A 12,308-nucleotide genomic window follows, 5' to 3' on the forward strand; every position below is an offset into this window, starting at 1 on the left:
CGTTAGATTTGATTTTTAACTATTAGCATCGTTAAAAAAATTTACGTACTATTTTTTTTTTTCACTTTGTTGAGAAATTTTTTTTATTCTATTGTCGATTTAGAGCAACACCCTTGAGATTGTGAGTGTATTGTCGTAGACGACGACCAGTCGGAAGGGAAGAATTTTTCTAATTTGTCGCACTTGTCCAACCTTGGCACCTTTTTTCCGGTAAAGATTTGTGACCGCCAGGTTTACAATTTTATGCCACATCACACGAGGGCCTGCAGTACCAAAAAGGATATGTTCTAGCTATTTGCTTGAAGCATTTTTTTATGGTTGATGGTTTGAGTTTTTCATGGCCGAAAATTTCTAATTGGAGTGTGTCTCGTTCGCAATTGATGCTAGCATATATCTATAATAAAAATGCAATATTTATGAAGTATGCTAGTTTTATCAAGACACATTCGTAATTTAACTCATTAATTAGTATTGGCTTGGAGTAATTCGAATTTGGAATTTTTTTCTTATGCCAAGTATCACTTTCTTTTTTTCTTTTATTGATGTTAGGCGAAATGAGTGTAGAAAGGAGAGGCAATGACCATTATGACCTTGAGTAAGTAGTAGTATTGTGCCTTCTTTTTTTGTTTTCTCATACATTGCATGCTCTTTGTACAAAGTTCTTAACGTGTAAAAGTCTACAATACCAATTAATGAATGTTGAAACCATGTCTTAAGTAGTAACAAAATTAGATAGAACATCTTTAGCAGTATTTTTGTCTTTCTTACATTTCATCTTTAGTCAGATCATATGGACGTTCACACTATTTCACAATGATAATCACATTATTTAATTGCTTCTTGTACCTGCAAAGCAAACTGATTTCGTTTTGTCCTTCCCAAGTTCTTGAGGCTTCGGCTTCTGCTTTTCAGGTACTTTTCACTAGGGTTTTTGTATTCTAATTTTTTGGGTTGTACCTCAGATTATCTATATATATATTTCTTCTTATTTTTAATCTTAATGTACTTTTAAGCTTGGCAAAAGTAAGATACAAAACGTAGAGAAGCTTTTTTTTTTGGTTCAATACCCAGAAGGCTTTTGTTCAGGCATCATCAATGGCCTCTCACAATATCAATGAAGAAAGCATGAAACGCCTCATCGTCCATACAGTCTCTTCCAAACGAGCTTTTTGTCGAAGACTCGCGAAGGTTGCTGTGCGCTCTTCCGATGATGTTTACTCGGCCAAGTTAAGTTGCAAGAATTTCAACAAAAGCGCTCAGGACAATCAAATATTGGAGGAGGTCAACATCAGCAAGATCTTGCTGGTTTCTTGGCGCGAAAGGAAAAAAACTCTCCCGATTACTGGAACACTGCAGGGATCGCGGCAATGTCAGGGACTTGTATAGGCAAGGGATGTGCGACCTCTTCACAGGAAAGAGAACAGAACTCGAAATCAAGTCTCTGAAGAGAACGGCCTCAAAGGGTTACATAGAAGCAACGTACGTGTACAGCACGATCTCGGTGCATTATGGGGTCGATTTCAGGCAGAAAGACCTCAAGCTTCTGCACTCGCTCAACCGCCACAAATCGAAAGGGTTGAGCGAAACAGAATCCAGAGAGGAAATGTTCCGTAACTATTGATAAAACATTGCGTATTATTCTACGCATTGACAATTCACACGAGTCTTGACAAAGTTAATGACAATTCACAAGTGAGGGGGATCTAAACTTGTGTTACTTGCTAGAGAAGGCAATACCCACAGAACATAATCCATGTCGATGCCCATAGGAGTCAGAGAAATATTGGGGTCACTAGATCAAAGCAGGTATTGTCCTGGATTTCATCAGAGGTCAATTTTTGACATAGATCTTAAGATAATCATGCAAATTCAGTGGAAATAATTTTTAAGGAACCAGAAATATAATTAAGGTACTCAACGAGTAGAAGTTTCACTACTTAATCGTCAAAAGAACAGCCCATTTCAAGAACACCAAAAGGTTGGGAACTACTTGCAACGTTCAGTACTAATTGAATAAGAAAAAACCCTCAACATCACATAATTTAGTTCAGAAATTGAACAACTCATCCCCATTAACTGAAGAAGAATCATCTCTTTCTACTGTTTAACTTCGGTTTTCTTCTTCTGCCAGAGACGGTCCAAACCACTGTCGGCCTCTCCCTACAAAACAAAAGAAAGCACAAGAAATCAGAGCACAACAGATGGAATACCGATATTGCAAATGACTGATACGAAATTATAAGAGGATGCTAATTATCATTTGAGAACAACTGAAAACCTAATAAAAAACCATTAGTAACCCAATATTTTTTAGTTTGACTGTAGGCATCAATATGATTTTGTTTAAAATTTATCAGTAATCGAACAATTTCCAAAACTGTAGTAGCACTTGTGTCCCGATACGATAAAAAATGATAGCTGAATAAAAAGTGATTGTTTCGGCACAGTTAAGGATTTACAACCGCAGCAAGACTTATTCGATGTGTGACTTGTATGTTATTTTCCCCGTTGTGGGGTTCAAATCCAGCCTCTGAATTCATGTACTTTGTAATATAGCTTAAGAATGCAGTCTTACAAAGCCAACGACAGAACCAAATGAGACTAACCCAACAGAAAACACACAAATATAATCAATTTCCGCAACCGTTGTACACATTCTTATCACCCAATACATTCACAAATGCCCAATAAAAGCACAAATATTAACACAGTACAACGAGGGAAAGAAGGCAAAACCTGAGCACGGACGTAGCCGCAGAGAGCGAAGGTGGAGCACTGGCCAGTGTAGATGCCATGCTCATCCAAATGCCCAATGTTAATCTGAACAGACGCGTGGTCCTTGGAGGTGATCAGCCTGTTCGTCGCCGAGCTGCATCCAAACAAACACCACAAAATTTAACCCTAAAATCCCAATCCCAAAAACAAAACAGTCGCACAAAATAAAATCGCCCATTAGATTCGAATGGGTACCATTTCCTCGGGATGTAGAGCTCGGTGATGATTCCCTCCTCGTTTTGCATCTTGGCGGTCGAGATTATAACCCTAGAAACAAAATCCACCAAACACAGAAACGGATGTCAGAATTTATAGAATCAGCGAGGATTAGAATACTCGGAATGGAAGGAGGAGAGGAGAAATCTATACCTTTGGGGAAGTCGGAGCGGTGGCGGCAGCTGCTAGAAGTGAGAGGCTCTGCGTTTTTTAGGGTTTTCTAAAATCTCAAGGGGTTACAGCTTTTATACGAATGAGGAGTGCGACAGTGATAACTATAACACTGGGCCTGTCAGATGAACCCAATTGGCCCAAATAATTATATGCCACGGTCATATGGCGCATACTGTTCTGGACCCGTTACTGGATGGTCAGCATGAGGATTGGGACTATTTTTGGACTTTGGGCTAGACTGGTGACGTAAGAGTCCGACACAGTGCGTTAAGACGCTTCAATTATGTACTTGGAAGGGTTAAAGACTTTTTAGGCACTGTGTTTTGGAAGAGAATTTTGTGTACGATGCGGTCTCTCTTAATTACGAGGGAATAAGGGCGGGTTCCATTAAGGGATATGTTGGGTCCCAACCTCTTAGGACCCTACCAAAAACGGGAAACGGCTCGAAAGGTCCTTTGGGAACTCTATGACAGTCTGGTACGAGCCTCAATAGAGTTTATTAATTGTTCGATGAAATGCATGCCTGATACTTCTCAACAAGGCTCGGCAAAGTGATGCTCAACAGAGCTCAACAGATGTCGCTGGACCTCGACATCATTCCGTAGCATAGGTCGACAAGCCTCATCAGAATAGCTCGGAAAATGTCGATACGTCCACCACCTAACATAATTTGGCAAAAGTCACATTCAATCCTCTAAAAGAAATTTTGAACTTTTACACTAGGACCTATTTTGGCCACAAAGGTGGGACAACGAGTATAGACAAATAAATTGGACTACATGGAGCCTTTTTCGTGTGTTGCACACAGACACGTGGTCTGATGAACGAAACCTTAGAACTTTTTTCCTTATTTTGCCAGTTAAGCTTTGCACGTAGTTGTAGACTCGAAGTGGTTTACAAGCATTTATTTTTTTCTTAAGAGAATAACGGATGGTAAGTTACGATTATTCACTCTTTTTGAAGGTCAGAAAGACACACAAAGACATTTCAACCTCTTCCTGACTATAAATGTAGCTTCCACAAGTTTGGTTTACAAGCTTGTTGGGTTCAGTCCTTGGATTTGCAGCAATCAAACTAAGCATTTGAAAGCTATTACATTCGACAAAAAAAAAAAAAAGGATTTTACAAATTCTCCAACAACCCGATGCACTAACTCAAAGTGGGAGAGAAAGTGATTTCCTTTTACAATGTCAAGGGGGAATGAATTTACTTTGCACTTTACCTAAATCATCCTCCACTCTTTTAACTTCAAATTTAATTTTCACAATGAAAAAGGGTAAAATGATTTTGATATGTGAATATTCAACTATAAATTAATTCTTTAAGCACTTATACTCAGGTTTGATTATTCAATATGAGATACTCTCATCATGCCTCTTAATATGTGATTTCGTGAGTGACATTAGAGCACGTGTAGCAATTTGGCCGGCCGCATATATAACATACTCTTATGTACTGTTAGAATGAGCATTGAACTCAAAGTAAAGTGACAATGGTTGTAGATGTCTTGGAGATTTTAAACACAAAAGACTTCCACGTCTAATATGAAATACTCTTAATATATCATCTCATGTGTGTTGTCTTGTAAACCTAACACACTTGTTCAATATTATTAGTTGACGTCGAAGCACGTATTTTTTATCCGACCTAACACTCCATTTAGTACGAATTTACAATGTTATTGTTAGTTAGAAATAATATAAATGTGTTTATCAAAAAAAGAAGAATATGAATGCCAGTTTGAAGAAGTTGATATTCCACTATAAAACTAATTGACAATATTGGTAGTTGTCAAACTCCTTATAAACTCTTGTTAAGTTTCTCTTTCTACCAATGTGAGACTTTTTTACCTTCACATCCTCACACATTCTCTCACCTGTGACGAATTTTCAGGCTAAATATGGGAACAACACGAATTAGATGACGTAAAACATACATGACCGTTAAGCTTTACACGTGAATCAACATATCCTGATATCACGAAGAAATTAAGGTTGTAACGTTATTATTTTTGTTTAATCATGACAGCTCCCAAAGATAAAGCGTGATTAGTGGATGTCCATAAAGTCATTGGCATTCTTAAACTTGAAGGCAAAGACGGTAAGGTGGCATATCACTGTAAATAATCCCAAAACAAGTGGCATTTCCTCTCCAAAGGTCACTTATAAGGCCAAACCACTCCACAAACCCAGTTCCTCTAAAAAAGTTCATATTTTAGACAAAAACCCCAAAAAAAAAATGGGAAGCTCAAGAACAAGAACTCCATCACTCTTTGGCTGCATCTTAATCTGTGCAATCCTGGCCGCCCATTTGGTAGCGATTGCTTCGGCCGTTGATTTCAGCGGCGGCCACCAGCTGGGCGAGTTGAGCTGGGGTTCGATGAGATCGGCGGCTGGGGGACTGATAGCTGACGAGGACGAGGATGCGGAGATGCTGATGGACTCGGAGATCAACCGGCGCATCTTAGCCTGGAGGAGGAGGTACATTAGCTACGGTGCGCTGAGGAGGAACACTGTACCCTGCTCGCGGCGTGGCGCGTCCTACTACAACTGCCGACCCGGGGCTCAGGCAAATCCCTACCGTCGCGGCTGTAGCGCCATTACTCGCTGCAGGCGCTAATTTCAAATTTTATTTTTTTAAATTTAATTTCCACCTCCTTTTTAATTATAAAAAACTTATATTATTTACGGTCTAGTGAGTGATTGTGTGTTATATACCTGAAAAGATTTTAATAAATGTTGTAATATTGTTGCTCTTCCATTTTTGTATTTTTTTTTTATTTATGATTATTTGTGATGAAAATAAGAGGAAATAATAATAATAATATTATTATTTGTGATAAAAATCCAGATTCCAGAAAACGTGTAAATGGGTTGTAAAGGGTACTTGCGGGATGTGACATTTGTTGGGTGCGTGTGCGTGTGATCTGTATCTCTGCGGTGTACAACTGTCTTGCTATAGTGCAAACAAGACCATACAGCATGATTGGATTTTAAAGCAAATGAAATTTAGATGCAAAATTTTAATTTCGGCTGTGGCTGTTTTGTGGGATATTTCTTTTGGTGTGGCCGGTCGTATAATTATGTGTTACAGGATACGAAAGATATATACATTGAGGATTGTTATTAGCATTCTAAAAATCTCATTCTACACTTCAAACTTTTTATATTAGGAAAGAAAAATACACTTAGGAGGAGTATACACTTAGGAGGAGTATAGAATGAAATTTTTGAAATGCCAATAACACTTCCCTACATATATGATTATATATAGTTATGTACGACTGGTGAGGCCGTGGTGTAGTAGATTTTCTCTTCTTTAGTGGGGTGGTAGCCTATGGGATTGAAATTATGAGAAACTAACAAATTTGGGTGGATATTAATCTAAAGGTCGATACTTTGTGGAAAGTAATACAACCTTCACCGAAAAATAAATTTATTTGTTCATACCACACGATTTGACTTCATTTATTCATATAGTTAGTTATCAAGAGAACAAAAACAAACAAATAATTAGTTATAAACAATTGTTACGTATCAATGTTGAGTATCAATAACAGCTCTTTTATATGCCAAATATTGAAACTAGAACAAACACTTGGAAGATATGGCTTCAATGCTACGTAGCACTAATTGATGTTTTAGCGGTTAAATTTAACTTTCACAACAGTTAGATATCATATTTTCAACTTTTTTTTTAGACAAATTATAATGTTAATGGGTTAAACTCTTATTTTTTATATTAATCATTCATTATCCGTCCAATCCAACGCACTATTGAAGAAAAATTGTGTCACGTAATAAAAACGAAAATTGTTATTGTCCAAGCGTTATTCGTATGGTGCTGGGGTTTGCCAAGGGCCACAAATCCAGCGCATTCTTATTGGCATTTTAATATGGTGGATGGATGGATGGATGGATGGAAAGTGATAATATAATGTAGGAATGGGAATCTCAGCGTCAATTGCCGTCCACATGCACTTGCGGAAGGTCCAAATCGGTGGATGTGAGAGCACGCAATTGAATTATGGGTTTCTTTTAAGCCTTTTTGTGACATACAACACAATCAAATCAAATCAACACCTCATATGTCTTTGTCGCACTTGCCTTCCATAAACAATCAACATTTGGGAATCTGGCAGGACCACAACATGATATTACGTTAGGGTGGAAAAGTAAAAACATGAGATTACATTATTCATTTGGAATACCACCGAATACTGCCCCAGTAACGTACCAAATCTGGACAAGTACGAAGTTATGTGATACAGAAGAAGATGCTCTATCAATAATATTATTACAGGGGAAATGAGGTTCGAATGTCTGGCTTCTTTGAGAAGAGATGTACCATCAGATTACGAGCTAGTTGATCGATAAACCCTCAAAATTAGACTCAGCGGCTCTCTTGCCAACGTTTTCAATGATAAAGGGCATCACACCAGTAGACACATCATGAAAATACAAGCGAGGAAATGAGAATCAAAAGGGCTTCCTACATTGCTGTCAGAAAATGACAATCAAATTTGGCCTTGCTTACAAATCCATGGAGTATAGATCTGCTCCGAGAGATCAGCTATATAGTATGATTTGGATCCAAATGGAACAGCCAAACGAACGCTCAAAATCAGGCAGTAAACACATCCTATCGATTAAAGCAACACAACATGACATAGTTACTCCTTGCCTGAATCATGAGCTGACGTGGGCTCTATTTTTTGCTTCAACGAGGCTGAAGGAGATGGCAATCCTTCCACCCCCATCTCGGTTCTGAGGTCATTGATGCTCTGCTCCAACTCGTCGATCCTGCTGCCCATCTCATCAAGTGCATCAAGGTCAAGGAAACCAAAAACCAATTTAATCCAAACCAATGTGATCTATTTAGTTTTTGTATTTATAATCACAATAACAATAATACTGGTTCCATATATCTCATCGCAGTCAATGTACGAAAGAAAATACAAGTCCCGTGCAAAGAATAATTCAAATGTGATCAAGAAAGATATAGGTCAAACAAACATGGTTCCCACAACAATTAAAAGAACATATATAACCTTATTAATCAAGTATAAATATTACAGGTATCACCAATCACAGAGTCCACCAACTGAAGAATTTGACAGAAAAAAACAAAAGATGATTGGATTAATCATAATCTATAACATTCCTCAAGATTCTCACGTAATTTTCTCATACGCTGCCAAGCAAGCAGAACAGAAATCTAGGACAGCCAAATGGACCAAATTCAAATGCTACCAACTTAATAATTTTGCTCTCTAATATCATATAACAAAACTAGTATAACATAATTCATAAAACCAGTGTACAATAATATAATGATCAATTTGAAATTAGCAAGCAATACAATAAGGATATTCTTTGTAATGATGGAGTCGGACATTGTCTAGAACCTGGATTGCTGCAAAACTCAAAAACATAAGTTACACAGTCCATTGGACTTCATTTCAATTACAAAACCTCCCAAAATGTATGACAAACTCACCATCTGTTGAAGAAGATTTTGGACCTGAAAAAACCAAACAAAAGAGTATAAAACTCACCATCTGGTGGCATTTCGATTGCTGTATAGAATTCAGCTATGAAACTAATACGCAAATGGAGTGACAATATTATGTAAATATATGGGCATCAAAACTACCAAGTATACATGGTAAACACCAATAATTGAGAAACCAAAAAAAATGCCCGCCTCTTAATATTGTATTATGGTTTTGTGAATAGTGGTAAAAACAACAAATCATCAAATTAACCAACTGCTAATCTCTTCGTCGTTCAGTTTTAACTTTTAAATAATTTCCGTCATCATTGAAAGATTAGGATACCTAATACATAAAAGCCACATAACCATCATCTTCAACATGCCCACCACTCATCCATATGGCCATATAGAAGTAGTACAAATTAATTTAACATATAAAGCGAAAAAACTAGAACCGGAACTCACAAAAGCTGTCATGTCAGCAGTGCTTTGTTTCGGGTCATCTGTATCATCCTGCCAAAAAATAAATAGATAAGCTACTTCACCAAAATGTCATCAATAGTATAACTATTAGTACATACTATGGTGCTGGATTAGACAAAATATACAGTAAGTTCATAAGAAAGGAACTTGGCATACAGTAAGTACGGATTTTGCGAACAGCGAAAAGCAAGTACTCAAATTCCATCACAACAACTATCACATCAGAACTACTTGACATACGAATTGAATTTCCAAATTAAAATTTCAGAAACAATGCAAATGTTTTCAAACACACACCAATTTTCTCAGTAACCAAACAGAACGCTAAATACAAAACGAAAATGACTCGCAAAATCGACAGAATTCAAACTTTCAAAGCAGCAAAACAGCACGAGATTAGTAAAATTGAAATATACGGCATAAAATAACAGATCGGGATCCATTATCAACGGATTTACAGGTGAAAGTGAGTGAAATTTTCGAAACCCTAATGAAATCAGTGTAAAGGCGTTGACGAGTAAAAGGGAAATTACCATGTTCGAAGACTCTGTGGGGAAGGTTTTGGAGACGCTCGGTTGTGCAGCGTAGTGAGTACAGAGAGCGGAGAAAGGCGTATACGTAGTATTTGGTTGGAAGAAGAGGCGTATAAAAGCTACCCAATTAGACCAACTCCAATGGAGGGCTAAAAGCCAAATTACCCTCCAAAATTTCCCCTCAAACGCACTCCAACCCAAGAGGAAATTTTGAACTAAATACTAAATGCTAAATCAATGCCAAATTCCCCCCCCCCCCCCCCCCCGACATTTAGCCCAGAAATCGGGGGTGGACTCTACCCAATATTTATCAGAATTTAAATTTTTTTATATTAAAATGTTCATAAAATTAATTTACGATAGTCTACATATTTATTATTTTTTTAATTTAATTTAACAAAAAAAAAGCCTAAATTTATTTTTTAATAATTCCGAACTAAAATTTTAAGGTAGAATGGTTGAAGTAGAAAAATTGTTTTTGGGCTAAAAGCTAAATTTTTCGGGCTAAAAAATTTGACTTTTAGCCCAACCATTGAAAATGGTCTTATCAATTTGTCCTTATTGCTTTTTGGGATTTTTTCTTTTTTTAACAAATGAGATTATCTATAAGATGAAGAGAGAGTAAGAGTGAGCTTAAATTTACAATAGGTTAACAATAATGTGATTCAAATTCGTCTTTTGACGAGAAGCAAACCTAAAACATCTTACTTATAAGTAAAGAAGATTGTCGTTAAATCGTAATATTAAGTGAATATTGCTTATTGAAATGAAATTACCTTCTTTTTCACTTAACCTGGACGAATTTTACTTTCTTGTCCTTTTATTCGGTTATTTTTTCTTCTTATACAAATGATGTATTTTACTTGCACATCTTATTAATGCTTCCTAAAACGGTACTTTGCGGTGCTTCTTGAACTAGGGAAGCTCATGTCAAGTACTTTTATCTAAAAAAAAACATTTCTAAGACCGAGAGGTGCTTTTTAAATTCTTTTACCAAATGTAGTTAAAAGCCCTTATGATTGCTAAATAAAATTTTCAACTTTCTTTTATAGAGTTCGTCATGTGGAGAGTAATTTGTATGGCACGGTGTGCTAATACCATACATTTTGTGCAAATTATACAAGGATACATGAAGAGAAATCAACACATTTTTTTTATTTTTAGTATGTAACACCACCGTGAAGGTGTATCCGTGTCATATAAGTCATTCTTATATAGTTCAAGTGCTCAATAAAATTACCGTGAAGGTGTATCTGTGTCATATAAGTCATTCTTATATAGTTCAAGTGCTCAATAAATTTTATTGAGCACTTGAACTATATAAAATGGATTTGAGTCCAAAGTTTTTAACTCAAAAACAATTTTTAAATTTTAAGGTAAAAAAAACCTATTTGGTAGGCCCATTTTGTAAAACTGGACTAATTTTTTTTTTTAAAACAGCCCATTATAATTTGAAAACCACAAAAGTCAGGTTTTATTTTTTTTTCATGAATTCATTTTCTGTACCGTGATGGAGGTCTGAGCTGCGCCACGCAGACCACGAGCAGGCCTTGCATCTCACCAATGACAAACGACCTGAAAAAGATGAACAGGTAATCCTTTTTTTCGAGTTTCTGGGTCTTTGAGACTATAATTCCTCAATCCAATTCGAAGATACCCTTTTCACCTTGCATATTTGTGACTCCAATTTTGGATTTAATTTTCTGTAACTCTCTCTCTCTTCTTTCTCTCTCTTGTTTTCTGTATTATCTGTTTGTGTTGAATTGCATAAATGTTTGATTGTTTGTATAATTGGTCAATTCTGTGTTTTTATTGGTGGTTTCGAAGATCTGTTGCAGCTGGGTTTATTGGGTTTCTTTAGAATTAGGCAGTTATTGGGAAAATTGGGGGAAAATGTTACAAAATTTGTAAAAATTGGGAATTATTATCGTATATTGTTATTGAAGGTTTTACTAATTGATTTGTGTGAAATTGGGTTTCTGTTTCTAATATGAACGTGGTGTATAGTGTATAGGGGTGTTTCATTGAGATGACAAGATGCTTAATATACCTATTTTTTTTCAATTGTTAGATCGAAGAAGGAAGTTCAATTTATCAAGGATCAAGTTTTGGAGTAGCAGGCGCCATGCCACCTTCGGTTCAAGGTATAGAAATCTCGAACTTGGAATCTACTTAGAGTTATGGGTTTATCTGGAATTTACTTTGAGGCCCTGCAATTTTTTTTTTCTCTTCAAAGTTGTAAGCTTTGCATGCTTGCTGCTATAGTCAACATTGTATATCTCTGCGTTTTGTTCATTGGATATGCTGGTGTTGGTTTGACCTTTTATCGTTACCCTAACCATTCATATTATTGCAATGTACTATATTGTTTTCAGTTTTTAGAACACAAAGTTTACATATGCAACGGAAACTGCAAAGAAAAAGAATTTCTTATATGCGCGTATTATAATATTATAGTTGCAGTGATTACCTAATTGCCCCCTAAATTTCTAATAGAGCGTCCATAGCCTTCGGTAGTTGATCCCCATCACCTGAAGTTGATGTATTGAGAAACTTGATGTATTGGCAGAGGAATAGGATGCTGTTTCTTTGACCTTGTAACACCAAATTTAGTGAACTTAATATTTATGC

General features: G+C 36.4%; 2 protein-coding genes and 2 pseudogenes across 2 annotated transcripts; 2 read left to right on the forward strand and 2 right to left on the reverse strand.

Annotated features, from left to right (window-relative positions):
• Positions 1–1,129: 1,129 nt before the first annotated feature.
• Positions 1,130–1,749, forward strand: LOC137736182 (putative F-box protein At1g67623; annotated as a pseudogene).
• A 133-nt stretch (positions 1,750–1,882) lies between these two features.
• Positions 1,883–3,222, reverse strand: LOC137736928 (small ribosomal subunit protein eS21y-like). Its single transcript, XM_068476252.1, has 4 exons — positions 3,145–3,222; positions 2,971–3,042; positions 2,737–2,869; positions 1,883–2,160 (listed from the first exon to the last, which is right to left on the reverse strand). Exons 2-4 carry the CDS (start codon positions 3,018–3,020, stop codon positions 2,098–2,100), a joined length of 246 nt encoding a protein of 81 aa, XP_068332353.1. The 5' UTR covers positions 3,021–3,042; positions 3,145–3,222; the 3' UTR covers positions 1,883–2,097.
• A 2,125-nt stretch (positions 3,223–5,347) lies between these two features.
• On the forward strand, positions 5,348–5,925 carry LOC137736719 (rapid alkalinization factor-like). Its single transcript, XM_068475957.1, has one exon. It carries the CDS (start codon positions 5,404–5,406, stop codon positions 5,782–5,784), a length of 381 nt encoding a protein of 126 aa, XP_068332058.1. The 5' UTR covers positions 5,348–5,403; the 3' UTR covers positions 5,785–5,925.
• Positions 5,926–7,637: 1,712 nt separating this feature from the next.
• LOC137738445 (heat shock factor-binding protein-like) lies at positions 7,638–9,778 on the reverse strand (annotated as a pseudogene).
• Positions 9,779–12,308: the final 2,530 nt, after the last annotated feature.

The sequence above is a fragment of the Pyrus communis genome, chromosome 6 (genome assembly GCF_963583255.1).
Source record: "Pyrus communis chromosome 6, drPyrComm1.1, whole genome shotgun sequence".
Taxonomy (NCBI): domain Eukaryota; kingdom Viridiplantae; phylum Streptophyta; class Magnoliopsida; order Rosales; family Rosaceae; genus Pyrus; species Pyrus communis.

What these genes read in the sequence shown, in the direction of transcription:
- LOC137736928 (XM_068476252.1), bottom strand. Translation starts at nt 3,020, where the DNA reads ATGCAAAACGAGGAGGGAATCATCACCGAGCTCTACATCCCGAGGAAA. An exon ending in CTCTACATCCCGAGGAAATG is followed by an intron (nt 2,870 to 2,970) that starts GTACCCATTCGA and finishes GTTTGGATGCAG; the next exon opens with CTCGGCGACGAACAGGCTGA. An exon ending in GCGGCTACGTCCGTGCTCAG is followed by an intron (nt 2,161 to 2,736) that starts GTTTTGCCTTCT and finishes TTTGTTTTGTAG; the next exon opens with GGAGAGGCCGACAGTGGTTT.
- LOC137736719 (XM_068475957.1), top strand. Translation starts at nt 5,404, where the DNA reads ATGGGAAGCTCAAGAACAAGAACTCCATCACTCTTTGGCTGCATCTTA.